Source organism: Canis lupus, chromosome 33, assembly GCF_003254725.2.
Source record: "Canis lupus dingo isolate Sandy chromosome 33, ASM325472v2, whole genome shotgun sequence".
Taxonomy (NCBI): Eukaryota; Metazoa; Chordata; class Mammalia; order Carnivora; family Canidae; genus Canis; species Canis lupus.
In genome coordinates this window covers 1,791,890-1,808,491 of record NC_064275.1, presented here as the reverse complement: position 1 = coordinate 1,808,491, position 16,602 = coordinate 1,791,890, and the positions used below count along the sequence as shown (strand labels likewise).

Below are 16,602 nucleotides of genomic sequence, written 5' to 3'. Positions count from 1 at the left end.
AAACAAAGATTCAAACACTGCCAACCCAAATGCTAGCCAGAGATTTTCTTCTCAGACACATTTTTTTTAGGGGTAGTTCTTCATTCTTGGGATGCCAGACAAGTAGGGCCTGGGGAAAGGAGAGTCAGAAAGCATAACTGAAAAAGAGATGAGCTTTGGAAGGAGGAATGTGAGAACCATCTTGGCAAAGAACAAGAGAGCAGAATGGAAAAGGTTTGAGGGATGGGCCGTCCATTAGATCTCTTTCATTGGCAACGTCACCTTCACCTCACTCATCAGTTTTGGGCAACCTGCCCAAGATCAGTGGTCCTAACCACCCCCTGAACAGTGGATAGCAAGTGTGAACACTTAAGTTGGGAGAGGGGGCTCAGGAAACTACCTCCCTCGTGGGGTGGGACTGACCCAACTGAACACTGGGAAGTTCTCCTCTGACCAGACGCAGTGCTAACCCCACTGTCTTTATTACAGGTGCCTTTTATCAAGTACCAATAACAGTAAGTTCCTTTTTTGAGGATAAGAGAATCAGATTTTATGCTCAGAAAACAAAGATTTGCCCCTGCAGAAAAGATATGGAGGCTGTTAAGACAATTTCAAAAAAGAATTCCTGTTAAGGTTTGAACAACAATTGTGTTATAGACATAATTGTTCAACCTGCTACGGTCACTGTTTTGAAGAGGGAGGAATTAGAGAAGTTAAAAATGTAGATAATTCAGTCATTCTTCTAACCTGAAAGACTTAGAACTAATCATTATAACCTACAAATTTGAATCCGAAGGGAATACTTTTCGAGCAACATACTCGGTTGGGTTCTAACAAGGACTTTGAACACTTCTTAATACAGAGACGTGAGAGAAGTCACGAGGGACAGTGATGCAAAAGGAAGACACGTTTTGGAGGCCGGCTGCGTAGAAGCACCCTGACCCACACAGTTTGGTCATCCTCCGGCTCTGTAGTTCTTAATCTGGGTCTGTGCTGTCAGGTTTAAATATTCTTTTTGACCAGGAGTAGTAGGCTCCTCTGAAAGCACGCTTCTAAGTCGGTGGGCTTATTTTCTGAGGACAGCGAGGGTGTTCTGCAGGCCTGGAGCTCGTGCCCCGCGCAGAGGCCGGAGCCTGGAGCCTGAGCCTGGAGCCTGAATCTGGAGCCTGAGCCCGGAGCCCGGAGCCCGGAGCCCGGAGCCCGGAGCCTGAGCCCGGAGCCCGGAGCCCGGAGCCCGGAGCCTGAGCCCGGAGCCCGGAGCCTGGAGCCTGGAGCCCGGAGCCTGAAGCCTGAGCCGGAAGCCCGGAGCCTGGAACCTGGAGCCTGGAGCCTGAGCCCGGAGCCCGAAGCCCGGAGCCCGGCGCCGCCCTGCACCAGCCTCTCGGCCGCTTCGCTATTTTCCGTGATGGTCGCGGCTGCACGCGTGGACGCGCCGTTTTCGCATCGTCTCCTTTAATACTCCCCACACCTGTTCTAAGTAGGCGATTTCCCCATTTATACGTGAGCGGACCACAAGCCAGGGCGGCTGTTGGCCTCCCCAGTTCCCCCCGGTCCCGCTGGCGCCGCCCAGCCCGGGCCTCGGCCGCGTCCCCTCCTTCAGCCTCTTTCCCTCGCGCAACTCAAAGCCCGTGGGGATGAGAACTGTGTCCTCTGGAGGATGGCGTTGCTGATGGGATGATCAAATGACGTCATATACACATGGAAAGTCATTAAGTACCATGCCAGTTTCAAACACTACTATTTGTTTGAAACTAGGGGAAATAAAACGTAAGCATTCAAATTTAGACTAGTTTTTTATGGTTAACATTGTTATCCTTTAGGGCAGAGGTGGAACAATTTTCCTTTTGATTATTCCTCTAATCAGTGGAGAAAATGAAACCTCTGCCTGTTTTCTGAGACGCAGCGGATTTAATGGGTAGTCGCAGGTCTGAACATTGGGATCTAAGCCCTAATTTTGCTGTTTATTATAACTTGGGGCAGCCGTCTTGCACGCTCTTGAAGTGAGTCTCATCTTCTGTGAAATAATAGAGGCCAAGTAGGAGCATTAAAGTAACATTACTTACTTCACTCTTGAAAGGTGTTCAGTTATTCAACAGATGATAAGTATGGTGACTGTTGACTAATTAGTCCTTCTGCTGCCTTTCTTTTTCTTCCTTCTATTGTCATCTTTTGTATATTCGTTATTCACCAGGTGACAAGATAAAAAAGAGAAAAACAAATTTATCTGTTTACTTGCTCATCTTAATGAAAGAACTATTGTGGTTAAAATCAGTATTAAAGGGGAGCCCGGGTGGCTCAGCGGTTTAGCGCCGCCTTTGGCCCAGGGCGTGATCCTGGAGACCCGGGGTCGAGTCCCATGTCGGGCTCCCCGCATGGAGCCTGCTTCTCCCTCTGCCTGGGTCTCTGCCTGTGTCTCTGTCTTTTCTCTTTCTCTCTGTCTCTCATAAGTAAATAAAATCTTTTTAAAAAATCAGTATTAAAAAATTATTTGTAGATTTCATTTTTGCTTTTAAAAGTTTTCATTAAAAACTAGTGTTATGGGATCCCTGGGTGGCGCAGCGGTTTGGCACCTGCCTTTGGCCCAGGGCGCGATCCTGGAGACCCGGGATCGAATCCCACATCGGGCTCCCGGTGCATGGAGCCTGCTTCTCCCTCAGCCTATGTCTCTGCCTCTCTCTCTCTCTCTGTGACTATCATAAATAAATAAAAATTGAAAAAAAAAAAAAAAAAAACTAGTGTTATGTTTACATACTAAAACAATAAAGCCAAAGCCCCATACTGTCCATTCTTATCTTCAAACATAATTGCAATCAGTAGTTTGAGTGTTTCAAAACTCTTTTCTACGTATTTGTCCACATGATATTTACATATCTACAAGTACGACTGATATTCATAGGGTGATGCTATGGGCATGGCATCCCACTATTTTCATTTTTAATTTAATAATATATCTTGAAGATCTTCAGCACAAGAGTAACTTCCTTCTCTTTGATAGCTGCATATTATTCCTCAGTACAGATTTATTATAGCTTATTTTTTCATTCTTTTCTTGAGAATTCTTTATAGTGTTCCTAATTTTTTGATATAACAGTTTATCAACAAACATTCCATATACACCTTTTCCAGTACATGTACATATCTGTAGGGCATCCTTAGAAGCAGAATATTAAGGTGGAGAGTATGTGTGCTTTAAATTTTTAGGTACTAGCAGATTACCTTAAGGTAACGCTTACCAGTGTCTATTCCCACCATTGATATACAAGAATACTTGTTTCCCCTTGCCCTTACCAATATTTGATGGCATTAGTCTTTTAAATTTGTGCAAATCTAATGCGCAAAAATCTAGTTAAAAAATTTTTAGTGAACATCTTTTCACATTTATTGGACATTTTTATTTTCTTCTTTAGTGATATTTATATGATTTTGATTATAGTTTTTCTTTATATTATTTTGTATTTAATCTTGCACACATTCTTATTATTCCTTGGTTTATTATTGTGGTTGCTATTGTTTTAATTTGCAAAAGTTGTTTATGCATTCAGGATGTAATTTTTCTGTTCTACATCATGAAATATTTTCTTCCAGTCTGTCACTTGATGTTGAACTTTATGTTATTTTTGTTGTTGTTCAGCCATTATGCAGTCGATATTACCAATTTTTTTCTCTTTGCCTTCTGTATTTTGTGTTTTGCACATGATTTTCCTTGTTCCAAAGATTTTATTTTCCTGTGTGTATGAATAAATCAAATGTTTTAGCCCACTGAGTACCTTTTAAATAGCTGATTAGACTGTACTCCCACATTTCTCTATCTTTACAGAGGTCATGTGGTTTTCCGTTAAAACTGAGAAAGCTTATGACTCTCGCTTTAAAGATGCGTGACTGTAACTTTTGATATAGGCATTTCAGCATGATGCTTTTTCCAAGTGTAGTCATAATAAGGTAAACATTAAATATTGTCTGATGTGTTTGGCCTCATGCATGAACTTCAGTGATTCATATAGGTCATTATACAAGTGCTGGAGCTTGCACACCAAACCTGCTCTTGGAGTTGTTAATCCAGCTGCTTATGTATCTGCATATTTTTCTTCTCAGGTCACCTATACTGATTTTAAACGTTATGTGGTTCACAATCAGACAATGATTTTAATTCTCACTGTTTAATACAATACCATATTTTAGGTGGAGAAATGAAAGGATTACTCATAAAAACTTATTTTTTCCCTCAGTTTTGTCAAAGGAGCATGCTTCTCAGGTCCTGGTTAGGAAACGCCGTGCAAATTCTATGTTTGAAGAAACCAAAAAAGGTAATCTTGAAAGAGAATGCATTGAAGAATTGTGCAATAAAGAGGAAGCCAGAGAGATCTTTGAAAATGACCCTGAAACGGTAAGAATATATGAAATCTAATAAGTTAGCATACCTAGACATACAATTAAAGACTGAACATTTCCAGCTTGAGGTCATGTTCCTTGGGTTCCTTTTTCAAGTTAATGATTGTGTATATCACCTTCCACATGTAACCACTGAAGCATTTTAGAAGAAAGTGACTTCAGAGGAAAGTGGGCTTGTTCGGAAGACACTATTGCCAAAGCTGTGTGCTCTGACCAAACTATCATTCAGTTATACTGCATTAGAAACAAGTGGTCTTGACCTCATGGTTTGTAAATACTTTTTCCCAACCAGAAAATGGTAGTATTGGGTAGGTGGAGAGGAAGATATCTCAAGTATAATGTGTGTGTGTGTGTGTGTGTGTGTGTGTGTGTCTACATTATCACTATACTTCATTACATCTCTCCGTTGGCATTTTTAACCAGGTTTTAGAAAACAAGGATATTTAATCCAGAACTTGGTACATCATAGGTACTCAGTGAATGCTTACTGAAGAATTCGTTACAGTACTGTATTCCCTAAGTGTAACTTCCATAAAGCCTTGGGAAGTTTCGCGAGCCGACTTAATATGATCAATAATTCCTGGGGTTAGAATTTATATATTCAGTGTATAAATTATCCCAAGTTAGTGTAGAAGAATTTCATCATAAAGATCACTAAATATCATACAGAAATATGGGACCCCCGACCATATCTTTAGTTCCTTGATTTTCGGGGGAAGGATGTTTTCTAATATGCCCTGTGGAAACTAGGATTATAAACAGTGCTTCCAAAAATTAGGATGGAGATGACCTTGAGAATTCAAATCTGATAACCATCAAGCTTACATCAGATATTTTCCCTGAGATGAACTATGTAGCCCAAAGGAAATGAGGGAGAAAACACATACAAAGTACCTCCTTTAGCTCAGCTGTGGCTCCTGGGACCACGAGACTAGATGAGAGATAATGAGCAGGAACATTTTCTATAGGTAGAGAACTTGTCCAAGACAGTAACAACTTGTGTCCTCCAGAGTTCCTCTTTAAGCCTTTTAACTCTACCTACTTTGATAGGTTCAAAGAACATTTTTCTAAGGTACCCGCAGAATCATTTTTACTACTCTTCAGGATTGAGCCAAATTTTTTTCTCTCTCCGTTTCATTGCTTTTTGTGGATCAGTGATTGAGAAGACAAAATATTTTATTTCATACCATATAGCAGATTAGTACTTTTATTGGGTAGGATATATATTATATATAATATATATAGTATAAAACCTTAAATACATATATACCCTAGTAGTCAGAATAATATAATAAACCCCCGGGATCTCTGGGTGGCGCAGCAGTTTGGCGCCTGCCTTTGGCCCAGGGCGTGATCCTGGAGACCTGGGATCGAATCCCATATCGGGCTCCCTGGGATCGAATCCCATATCGGGCTCCCGGTGCATGGAGCCTGCTTCTCCCTCTTCCTGTGTCTCTGCCTCTCTCTCTGTGACTATCATAAATAAATAAAAATTAAAAAAATAAAATAAAATAAACCCCCATATACCTCCCCAGATTTCAACAATGATCAGCAATCAGCCATTCTTGTTTTGCTTAGTCTCTACCCCACCCAGTCTAATTTTTGCTTTGTTTTGCTAGATCACTTAAGGCAAGCCTGCATCCCTGAGATATCATATTATTACATCACCCATAAATACTCTAGTATATATTTCTAACACTGTAGATATGTTCTTGTAGCTTAGCCTCTGAATAGCAAATGGAGAGTGAGGTAGAAGACCACAGTGGAGAGGATGGAAACTAGTGAAGCACATATGTGCTTCTTCCCCTACACCTTCTTATATTGGTCTCATATACAAGAGAAAGGTGATAGAGATAATAAAGAAAAAATGAGAGAAATGAAAGACAAGGAAAAGAAAATACATTTGTGACTGCTTCTCATTTTCCATCCTTCCCCAGCCTCTCCTTGTCCACATCCCTAATACCCTAGTCCACACTCCCAGTCTCCACCCTGTTGCTCACCTGCCCGCTGTCCCTCATATCTTCTTTTCACACTCACATCATCTCCTTTTGAACCCATTCATTGTTGCCTGTCCTCCGGGCTCTTGTTCTGTAGAAGAAAACACCATGGTAGAATTACTTGGTAGGATATCCCATCCATATAACATCCCTATGAACTATAGACAAGTGTTGTGTAGGTTTATATGTGGGAGAAGCAAGAGTGAAGACGTTGGCTCTGTCCTGGATGAGGTACATTCCTTACTTGTGTATGTTTTTGTGTAGAAATGTTGGTTTCTCATGAGATGTCCTTGTGCCATTAATGTTACACGTTAGATACGTTATGGCGTAAGAGGCTTTGGGGAGCCAGCCTACGAACCTTACCTTGAGAAATCATTTTTAACATTTTTCTCCCTTTGGTAAAGTACATTTCTTAGTCCAAATTACTGATTTACAGACAGACTTTTGGTACACAGCCAATTTATAAATAAAGTATTACATGTACATGAGATGCTAAAAGATGAATGTTCACTTTAATTCATTTCAAATTATGTCACTGTTATTCAACATTAAATCTGGCATATGTATTCAGCATGACAGGAAATGTGTCAAATGAGTATGTGATCATTATGGAAAAATTAAGATTTACAAACAGAAAGCGCATGTTACATGTAATAACATCTTCAGTAGAAACTGTTTTCAGTTTAGAAGCTTATGTAACATGATTTTATTGCTCAATATTTATTTAAGCTAAGCGTCTTATTGGCTTAATGTTATTAGTTATCTACTCACATATTTTACTATATAGCAGAAATGTAATATGGAAATGATAGTTATATGTAATATATTTGCATATTTAATATAAAACACATGATAAAATTAAGTTTTAACTATATAGTGAAATTTAGGCTTGCTAAGATATGTTTTTTCTTTTCTTTCTTTCTAGGATTATTTTTATCCAAAATACTTAGGTAAGTTGAAAGAATCTCAATTATATAACCATAGAGATAGAAGGGAATTTAGATATGATCAAGTTCATCTTCTAATATAATTTAATTAGCTTTGGAACTAAGATCTCATTTTATATGCAATTTTGCTGTGTTTTTTATTTATGGATATGTAGACAAGTTTGAAATGATTCATTGATTAATGTATGGCATTTTGACTTTTAGTCTTTTTCATTCTGTTTCTTTGTTATAAAGGTCCATGGGCTGATGATGAATTGTATTTAGGTATCTGGACACTCTTTATAAGCATATAAATTGTCATAGGTTATCTTAATATCGAGATACAGTTAACATATAACATAGTTTTAGGTATACAGCATAATATTTAATACATGTATATAAATGTTGCAAAATGACTACACAGTAATTTAGTTAATATCTGTCACCACACATAGTTACTATTTTTTTTTCCTGTGATGAGAAGTTTTAAGATCTACTTTCTTAGCAACCTTCAAATATACAACACGGTGTTATTAACTATAGTCACCATCCTATCCATTATACCCTAGGACTTGTTTACTTTATAACTGGAACTTATAGTTTATCTTTTAATGAAAGTAAAGATTTCTACACTCTCCAGAGCTTATGATATAAATCATCATAATTTAAATAGTTATAGAAATCATTAACAATGTCTTTCTTTGCAACATCATTTCACCATTCCCTCAAGTATCCTATCTATGTTTTGCTTTTTGATACCATTCTGGAGTCTCAAGGAAGGAGGTGGCATTTCTACACTCAGATTAGAGGATTTCAACTCAATATAAGTAAAACATAACAAAGCTCCAGTTTGCTTTAAGCAAATGTTTAAATATATTAATATTACTTTTATAAGTAGAGTACAATTTGCAAATCTTCAAAAGTCCCCTCTTTCTGATGGGACTCTCTGTAGGTCCAGCCCACACAGGCATGCTCGGACTCCTCCTTTAGGCTTGGAATATTCCCCATTTGTGCCTCTTTCCATCCAGTCCTTACCCCAGCCAACTTGAGGGTTCCAGCAGAAATCAAAAGGAAATACTCGTTGGGGGAAAAAAAGAACCCCATAGAAATGTGATCTAATATGCATTAATAACTATGCAGCTTAGAGTTGTTAATATGATTTTGCAAATAATTGTTTCTGTTAAACTCATTTCTCTTGAAGTTTGAAGTTTCATTATAGTTAAGGCTTTACTTTTTGTTTGCTTTTGTTTTGTTTCTGGATACCCATGCGGAAGTCCCAGAGGCCATCTTTAGATGGGGGATTATTTATACCTTTCCCCTTTTCCTAGGGAGCCTTACTCTGAAATGATGGTATGTTCTTATATTTACGATTCAGGGCAATCAACAAGATAAAAGCCCAAGACTACTAAGTAGAAGACCCTTTTAGAACCAAGTGTCCTTTTTCATAATTCCTGAAGTGGTTACTCTTACATGTGTTTGTGTTTGTGACGGTCTGACTCTTGTGTGGCACATCCTGAGCCAAGGAGATGCAATTGCAATATACTACATCTCATTTTATCTGTCTTCACAGCTGTAGGACATCAGTTCAGTGGTGTCTCTCTTTAGAATTTCATGGCATAACCATTTCTGTTCTGTGGGCTGTGGGGTGTTTTCCAGTTGACTTGTTATAATTTCTTTTTATAACTTACAATCTAATATTTACCTACTACAAAATCTTAAAATTTTTTTTTTCAAAATCTTAAAATTATTTAGTTTCTATGAGCCATAGTTTTCTCATTTGTCAAATGAATAATAACAATTTACCTAATAAGTTTCTAGCAAGAAATAATGTCAGGGGCACCTGGTGGCTCAGTGGTTGAGCATCTGCCTTTGGCTCAGGTCATGACCCTGGGGTCCTGGGATCGAGTCCTGCATCAGGCTCCCTACAGGGGGCCTGCTTCTCCCTCTGCCTCTCTCTCTGTGTCTCCCATGAATGAATAAATAAAATCTTAAAAAAAAAATATATATATATATATATAGAGAGAGAGAGTATTAATCCTTGTTTTTTTAGGTCCATGTAATGAAGCTGTGTTTTTGCAGGCATCAGCAGCACTCTAGAAGTACATACTTTGATCACAGAGAACATTTGGATATAGATAAATAATCTAAATACATTTTAATACAGCTCTATGTATTTAGGGAAAATTCCTTAGATAAAATGCTTTTCTTTTTTTCTCCTTTTATCTTTCTCAACTTCCTCTTTTCTGGCTCTACTCGAATTGCTTTCCTCTTTGCTTTTATTATTTGGAGGCATGGTAGAAAAACCAAGTGCCAGAAAGCAAAAACAAAAACACCCCATAAGATGCAGGCTCTACTCCCAGATCTAAAGATTTCTATTGTGTCAGGTTAAGCAAGTTATTTAGCTTTTGCAGGTTCTGAATTTAAATGTGCACCATAATTATATTTTCTAACTTCAGACCTGTTGGGAATACCAAATAAGTATTTTTATATAGATAAGATTTTTTTACTACATCAAACTTTCTTCAAACATAAAGTATTATTATTTAACCAACAATAATATAAAATAAAGCTATACTTTTTATTATATTCTATTTTTTGATTCACAATCTATATTTTGGTCTTTATGTATGTATAGGTGTACGCAATAAATTCTACCATTGAAATCAGAAAAAAATGCTCTACTTATGCTTTTCTGTCATTTGATGTATATATTCTATAGGCCAATGGCGCAAATTGGAGGGAAAAAAACAACTTTATAATCTTGTTCTTGGCAAGGCTCACATAACTTTACAGTTATCTTGGTTATTCAGAAATCTCGTTACAGTGAGATAAAGACACCCAAGAACCTAGACCACTAATACTAACACAGTGGGTGGTGTTTAGAGATTCAGGGGTTCAGAAAGTACTTCAGTTTATCCACATATCCTATGTACTGCATTGGAAACATGGAATTTGATAAGGAATAATCTGGGTTTCATTATACAAACATAAGTTTTTAAGTTGTTCTTTCCATAGAAAGTAGAACAAATAGCTCTACTATTTATGTGAGTCTTTAAAATATTACATGACAGAGTGGATGATTGTATTAATGAGAGAGAAACTTCTTTGGAGAAATGTTAGGTTCTGAGCTTAATATAAACATTAGATATTTAGCTTCTCATTCTTGCCAAGTTGGTGAATTAGCCCAGACTGCTGACTCCTTCTCTTAAAATCATCTCAAGGGAAACATTGGCATTCCAGGCACTAATGATAACAACATAAAATGAAAAACAAGAAGTGTGAAAAATCCATGGATAAACTGAAGGCTGTTTTGACCTAGTATGTGTGTGTAGAAAGTGGGGCACTGACTGCTGAGGAGTGTTTAAACGCTGACCTAAACAAACAAATCAAGAAAAAAAATTAAAAGTACAATACTGCAAACTCTTAATAACAAGAAATAAGGAACTAACAAAAATAAAGATAGAAATAAGTTAAAAGAAAACAAAAGAGAAGATTCACAAAGTTAGTAAGTTAGATTGACCCCTAACAAGAATAATTAAGGAAAAAGAAAAAGAGGGAAAAAGAAAATGCCAAAACACAAAGAGTAGGATAAAAAGAGGAAATACGATAAGCCCAACTTAGATTGAATTTATAATGATAAAGATAATCATAAAATGTAATCACAAAATAATACAAATCGCTATACCGAAGTATATTTGGAAATTTGATAAAATGGATACATTCCCAGAAAAATATAAAACATTATAATTTTATATGAAGTAGATAACTTGGTTACAAATAATTACTAAACAAGTAAAACTTCAACCAAAGCCCTCTTCCATGCTCAAATCCAGAGCCAGATGTTTTATAGATGACTCCTTCCAAATTAAAAAAAAAAAATTGTTAAATTTTCTTTTATAAAAGTGTCCTAGAAGAAAGAATAAGATTCTACGCTGTGAGCTTATTTAGAAAACTTGGTGTAATCTTGATTCCAAAATCAGATAAGAGCTTCTGCACAGCAAAAGAAACAGTCAACAAAACTAAAAGACAACCTACAGAATGGGAGAAGATATGTGCGAGTGACCTATCAGATAAAGGGCTACTATCCAAGGTCTATAAAGAACTTATTAAACTCAACAACCAAGAAACAAACAATCCAATCATAAAATGGGCAAAAGACATGAAGAGAAATCTCACAGAGGAAGACATAGACATGGCCAATAAGCACATGAGAAAATGCTCCACATCACTTGCCATCAGGGAAATACAAATCAAAACCACAATGAGATACCACCTCACCCAGTGAGAATGGGGAAAATTAACAAGGCAGGAAACCACAAATGTTGAAGAGGATGTGGAGAAAGGGGGACCTGCTTGCACTGTTGGTGGGAATGTGAACTGGTGCAGCCACTCTGGAAAGCTGTGTGGAGGTTCCTCCAAGAGTTAAAACTAGAGCAACCGTATGACCCAGCAATTGCACTGTTGGGGATTTACCCCAAAGATACAGATGCAGTGAAACGCCAGGACACCTGCATCCCAATGTTTATAGCAGCAATGTCCACAGTAGCCAAACTGTGGAAAGAGCTTCGGTGTCCATCGAAAGATGAATGGATAAAGAAACTGTGGTCTATATTCTACAATGGAATATTCCTCAGCGATTAAAACGACAAATACCCACCATTTGCTTCAACATGGATAGAACTGGAGGGTATTATGCTGAGTGAAGTAAGACAATCGGAGAAGGACAATCATTATATGGTTTCATTCATGCGGGGAATATAAAAAATAGGGAAAGGGATTATAGGGGAAAGGAGAGAAAGTGAGTGAGAAATATCAGAGAGGGAGACAAAACATGAGAGACACCTAACTCTGGGAAATGAATAAGGGGTAGTAGAAGGGGAGGTGGGTGGATTACTGGGTGATAGGCACTGAGGGGGGCACTTGGGATTAGCACTGGGTGTTATGCTATATGTTGGCAAATCAAACTTCAATAAAAAATATAAAAAACAAAAAACAAAATCAGATAAGAACAAGAAATTAAAAATAAAATTCCCTTTCAATGATAAATTAATTCTAAATAAAATGATATCCAATCTAATCTAACATGTATTAAAAATAATATATCATAATAAAGTAAGGTTCTTTCCAGAAATTCAAGAATAGTTTTTTTTTTTTTTTTAATTTTTATTTATTTATGATAGTCACAGAGAGAGAGAGAGAGAGGCAGAGACACAGGCAGAGGGAGAAGCAGGCTCCATGCACCGGGAGCCCGATGTGGGATTCGATCCCGGGTCTCCAGGATCGCGCCCTGGGCCAAAGGCAGGCACCAAACCACTGCGCCACCCAGGGATCCCTCAAGAATAGTTTAACATCAGACAATTTACCAATGTAATTGTCCACATAAATAGTACCTTATTACCTCAATTCATACAGAAAAAGCAGTTGATAAAGTTCAGCACTTAATTATAAAACTTTTGCAAACTATGATTATAAGAGAACTTTCTGAGCTTGGTGAAGGTTATGCAGAATACCATATAATTAACAAATTTTGATACTTTAGGACTAGTACTACTCTAGGTAAATGCCAGGTAAAAAAGAAAAAAATAGGACTGTCTTGGGGAAATTGGCATATATGGTCACTCTAATGAAATATGCACAGCAGGAGAGTAAGAAAGAAGGAAAGGAAAAAAAGGAGGAAGAAGGGAAAAAAGGAAAGAAAAAAAACCCCCAAATCTGGAGTAAACATTATACTTGCTGGATAAACGTTATATGTAGTCTCTTCATGATTGATGATAAGAAGAGAAGCACTGGAAGTTATAGCCAATGCAATAAGGAAAGAGAAATAAATAAGAATTATGTAGGTCATTGGCAAAATATATACCTATCATTAATTATAACTTATATGAGATATCCTTAGGAATAAGATCCATAGACAATATTTTAGAGCACATGAGAGATTTTTAGATAGCTCTAAGATTAGTCTATAAAAATCAGTAGTAGTTCTTTACACAAATAGTACAATAGAAAATGAAAAGATAATACCTCCTGCTGTAACAACAAATCTCATAAGACCTCTATAGAGAAAAATTTAAAACTTGAATTAAGAACATAGAGGATAAGCTGAAATCATGGAAAGACATTTCATGACCTTGATTGAGTGGTACCCAAAGGAGAACAATTCTTTCCAAATTAATCTATCTATTAAAAGCAATCTCATTTAGAATTTCAGATAGATTTTTTTTTAAAGGAATCCAGGAAGTTCAGTTTAGCTTATAAATCAGGGAATAAAAGTCTCCGCATGTCTAAATAAACCTTTAAAAATGTAAAAGGATGAAGCACCTCATCAAATATTAATAATTCAAAGGTATAGAAAGAAAATTATATGATATTGTGAGAACACGTAGACTAATGACACTACAGCGTTCAGAGACAGACCCATGTATATATGCCAGCCTAATATTTGATAAAGATAACACCGCAAATCACTGAATTGTTGAGATGCTAGTGTGGGGGAGATTGGCTAACTAATCAAAAATATAAATTTGGGTTTTTAAGTAACAACAAATGTAATGGTGTATTCCAGATGGAATAAAGACACTTAAAAAATGTTAAAGTAAAACCATGAAATTAAAGAAATAATACAGTAGACTATCTTTGTAAACAATGGCATGGAAAAAACTGCAAATGCACAAACCTTAAGACAAAATAATTGGTAAATTTGATTACAAGAGATTAAGAACTTCTTTTAAAAGAGACATAAAAGATAAGGTTAAGAGACAGATAACAGGATGAGATGATATTCATAAATGTCCAAATTTCTGCAAACCCACATAAACAATAAATAACTGCCAATAGGAAAATAGTTAATAAGGAACATTTTCAGAGGAGAACACAAACATTTTTTAAATGACATACATGTATGTCAGAAAAACTAGAAATCAGAAAAACAGCATGATATATCACTTTATTGCCTATTATGGCAAAAATTAGAAAGCCAAGATAGAGAAGTTCTTAAGTTCTCTGGTGGGAACACACCTCAGAAAAGCCACTAAGCACCTGCCTATCTAATGATCTGATGATTCCTGAAAGCCCTGGAAATATATTTCTTATGCATGGAGATGTCCATTGTCATGCAACTGGTAGAGGTGGGAACCGGGTGGCGACCTGAGTATCTTCCACAGGTGGGGGGTGGATTATAATAGTGATGGTTCCTTGCAGGGGGATAAAGTTTTAACAAGTCAAAAATGCGAAGCAGTTACATACGTGGCAGCAGCGTGGAGTGATCCTAAAGATACAGGGCCTCCCTGCTCCCTGCACTTGGGTGTGCCCTGGGGTTGCCTTGACCGGCAGACTGTGGTCGAGGTGACAAAGTGCCTCTTCATTAGCCCTGCAGCTTCTGGTTTCTTCCTCCTGGAAGCCAGCTGCCGTGAAAGAGGTGCCCCTTTAGGACCAGCCTGCCAGGAGAAACCCCACCACACGTAGAAGCCCTGAAGCATGACATGGCCGAGGACAGGGAGAGACGTCAGGGGAGCCTGACTGCCACCATGAGAGCCAGAAGCCAGCTGGGGATGGTCCTTCCAGCCTCAGCTTCCCTGGCTTACTCTATGTGCCGCAGGGACACACAGCCCAGCTGAACCCTTTCTGAATATTTGACCCACAGACGGTGAGCAAAATGCAGTGATTGTTCAAGCCTCTAATTTGGGGGGTTGTTGCTCAGCAGAAGGAAATCAAAATACCACTTCTTTAGCAAGTTGGGATTGGCTGTCCAATGAAGTGATTGACGTCCATAGATATGTCTGTATATATCAATGACGTTGTCTTCAGTGACTACTAAGAACTGTTAGGTTGTTGACACTAAAGGACTCCGAGTTAATGTAAGTATGTAAGTATTTACCTGTTATTTCAGCCGTTTTTGCTGCCATATTGCTGTATCTAATTTTGCAGAATAATAGTGAGGAATAAAATGAATGAAGTAAACCTACTTTGTAACAGTGAGGCATTATACCAATGTTGTTATTACTACTCCCTATGCAACAGCGGAAGAATTAGAAGTTGCCCGAAGCGATCAAAAACAGTGACTTATCTAGTGACTTAATTATAGACACTTTTAAATTAGGCTCTGGTCTACAGATTTGAGGGTAAATTTGGGTGTCTGCTGAAGAGTTAAGAATATAGATTTACTTGCCAATGAATTTTTCTGTTAATCTGCGATCTTTTTCATGTCTTGCTTTGGGGTTCTTCTTCAAAAAGAAGCTTCCATAAACCAGTTTTTCATGATTCTGTACTTACTGTAATCTTCCTTGTAGAATTTTTAATTTTTCAAAAATGTAGGTGGAAACATTTAGGGATGACATTTTGAATGCCAAATCCTATAAATCCACAGGAAGATGAATGTTCTATCACTTTGGATAATTTCTACCTCCACCACGATTTCAGATAAAGTAAGTGATTACATTTGTACTTACAGGTTGTCTTGGCTCTTTCCGAGCTGGATTGTTCACTGCTGCGCGCCTGTCCACTGATGCTTACCCCGATCTAAGGAGCTGTGTCACTGGTAAACACCTCTACCATCCATGTAAAAAACAAAACAAAGTAAAAACCCATAAGTGAATAAGGTACACCATGTAAACGTATAATGTGTAGAATCAACAAATGAGCCCTAGAAGTGTTCATGCCCAGCAAATAGGTATTCTCAAAACCACTTAAGAGGATGTCTTTTTTCTCAAATTTAAATGCTGCTCCTTTACTCAAAATAAATATTCCACCTACTGTTTAAGTTGAACAGTTCCTTGTTTACCAAGCTTTAGGGCATTGATTCAGGATTTTATTCCCAGATGGCTTTATTTTGAGTGTTGTTTCATAAATAATCACGTAGTTACGACCTCATGTTCTAGTTGATGAACAGGTTAAGGTGGCGTCATGTTTGTTCTTCTAGCTTTTGGCGTCAGCAACATAAATGTGAAAATGTTAGAACATCAAATTAGCCTTCTCCCGCTGTTCGTGTAGGGCCTAGTGATAATTCTGGCAGTTTACTGGTCTCTAACTTCCCAATTTCCCAGATGAGAGTCCAAGACGAAAAGGTGAAAGTGCAAGGCGTAAATCGGGAAGTTCATCTAGTGAATAATTTACATGTGGCATTGACATTATCCAAATACTCATTGGTCTCCGTTTTCTCTGATTTTAAATTGATTGTAATTACACAGGTAAGACAGTTTGCCTGAACGTGTGTATTTAATCCCATACTTTATTTTTTAATTTACCAAAGGATATGAAAATAAACTGATTAGCTTTTTTATAATTTTAATAATACCTAGTTTGTTACTACTTTTCAC

The 16,602-nt window shown here is 37.5% G+C and overlaps 1 protein-coding gene across 50 annotated transcripts in view; it reads left to right on the top strand.

Moving 5' to 3' along the window:
• Nucleotides 1-16,602, top strand: part of PROS1 (protein S) — a 63,601-nt gene that overhangs the window by 16,183 nt on the left and 30,816 nt on the right. For all 50 annotated transcript variants that reach the window (XR_007407940.1, XR_007407942.1, XR_007407939.1 and 47 more), the window contains exons 2-4: nucleotides 4,206-4,363; nucleotides 7,291-7,315; nucleotides 15,738-15,824. Coding sequence is in view for 33 of the 50 variants with exons in the window: in XM_049105345.1 (XP_048961302.1) it covers nucleotides 4,206-4,363; nucleotides 7,291-7,315; nucleotides 15,738-15,824 (270 nt within the window). In the remaining 17 variants the exon portion in view is untranslated. The remainder of the gene's footprint in view (nucleotides 1-4,205; nucleotides 4,364-7,290; nucleotides 7,316-15,737; nucleotides 15,825-16,602) is intronic.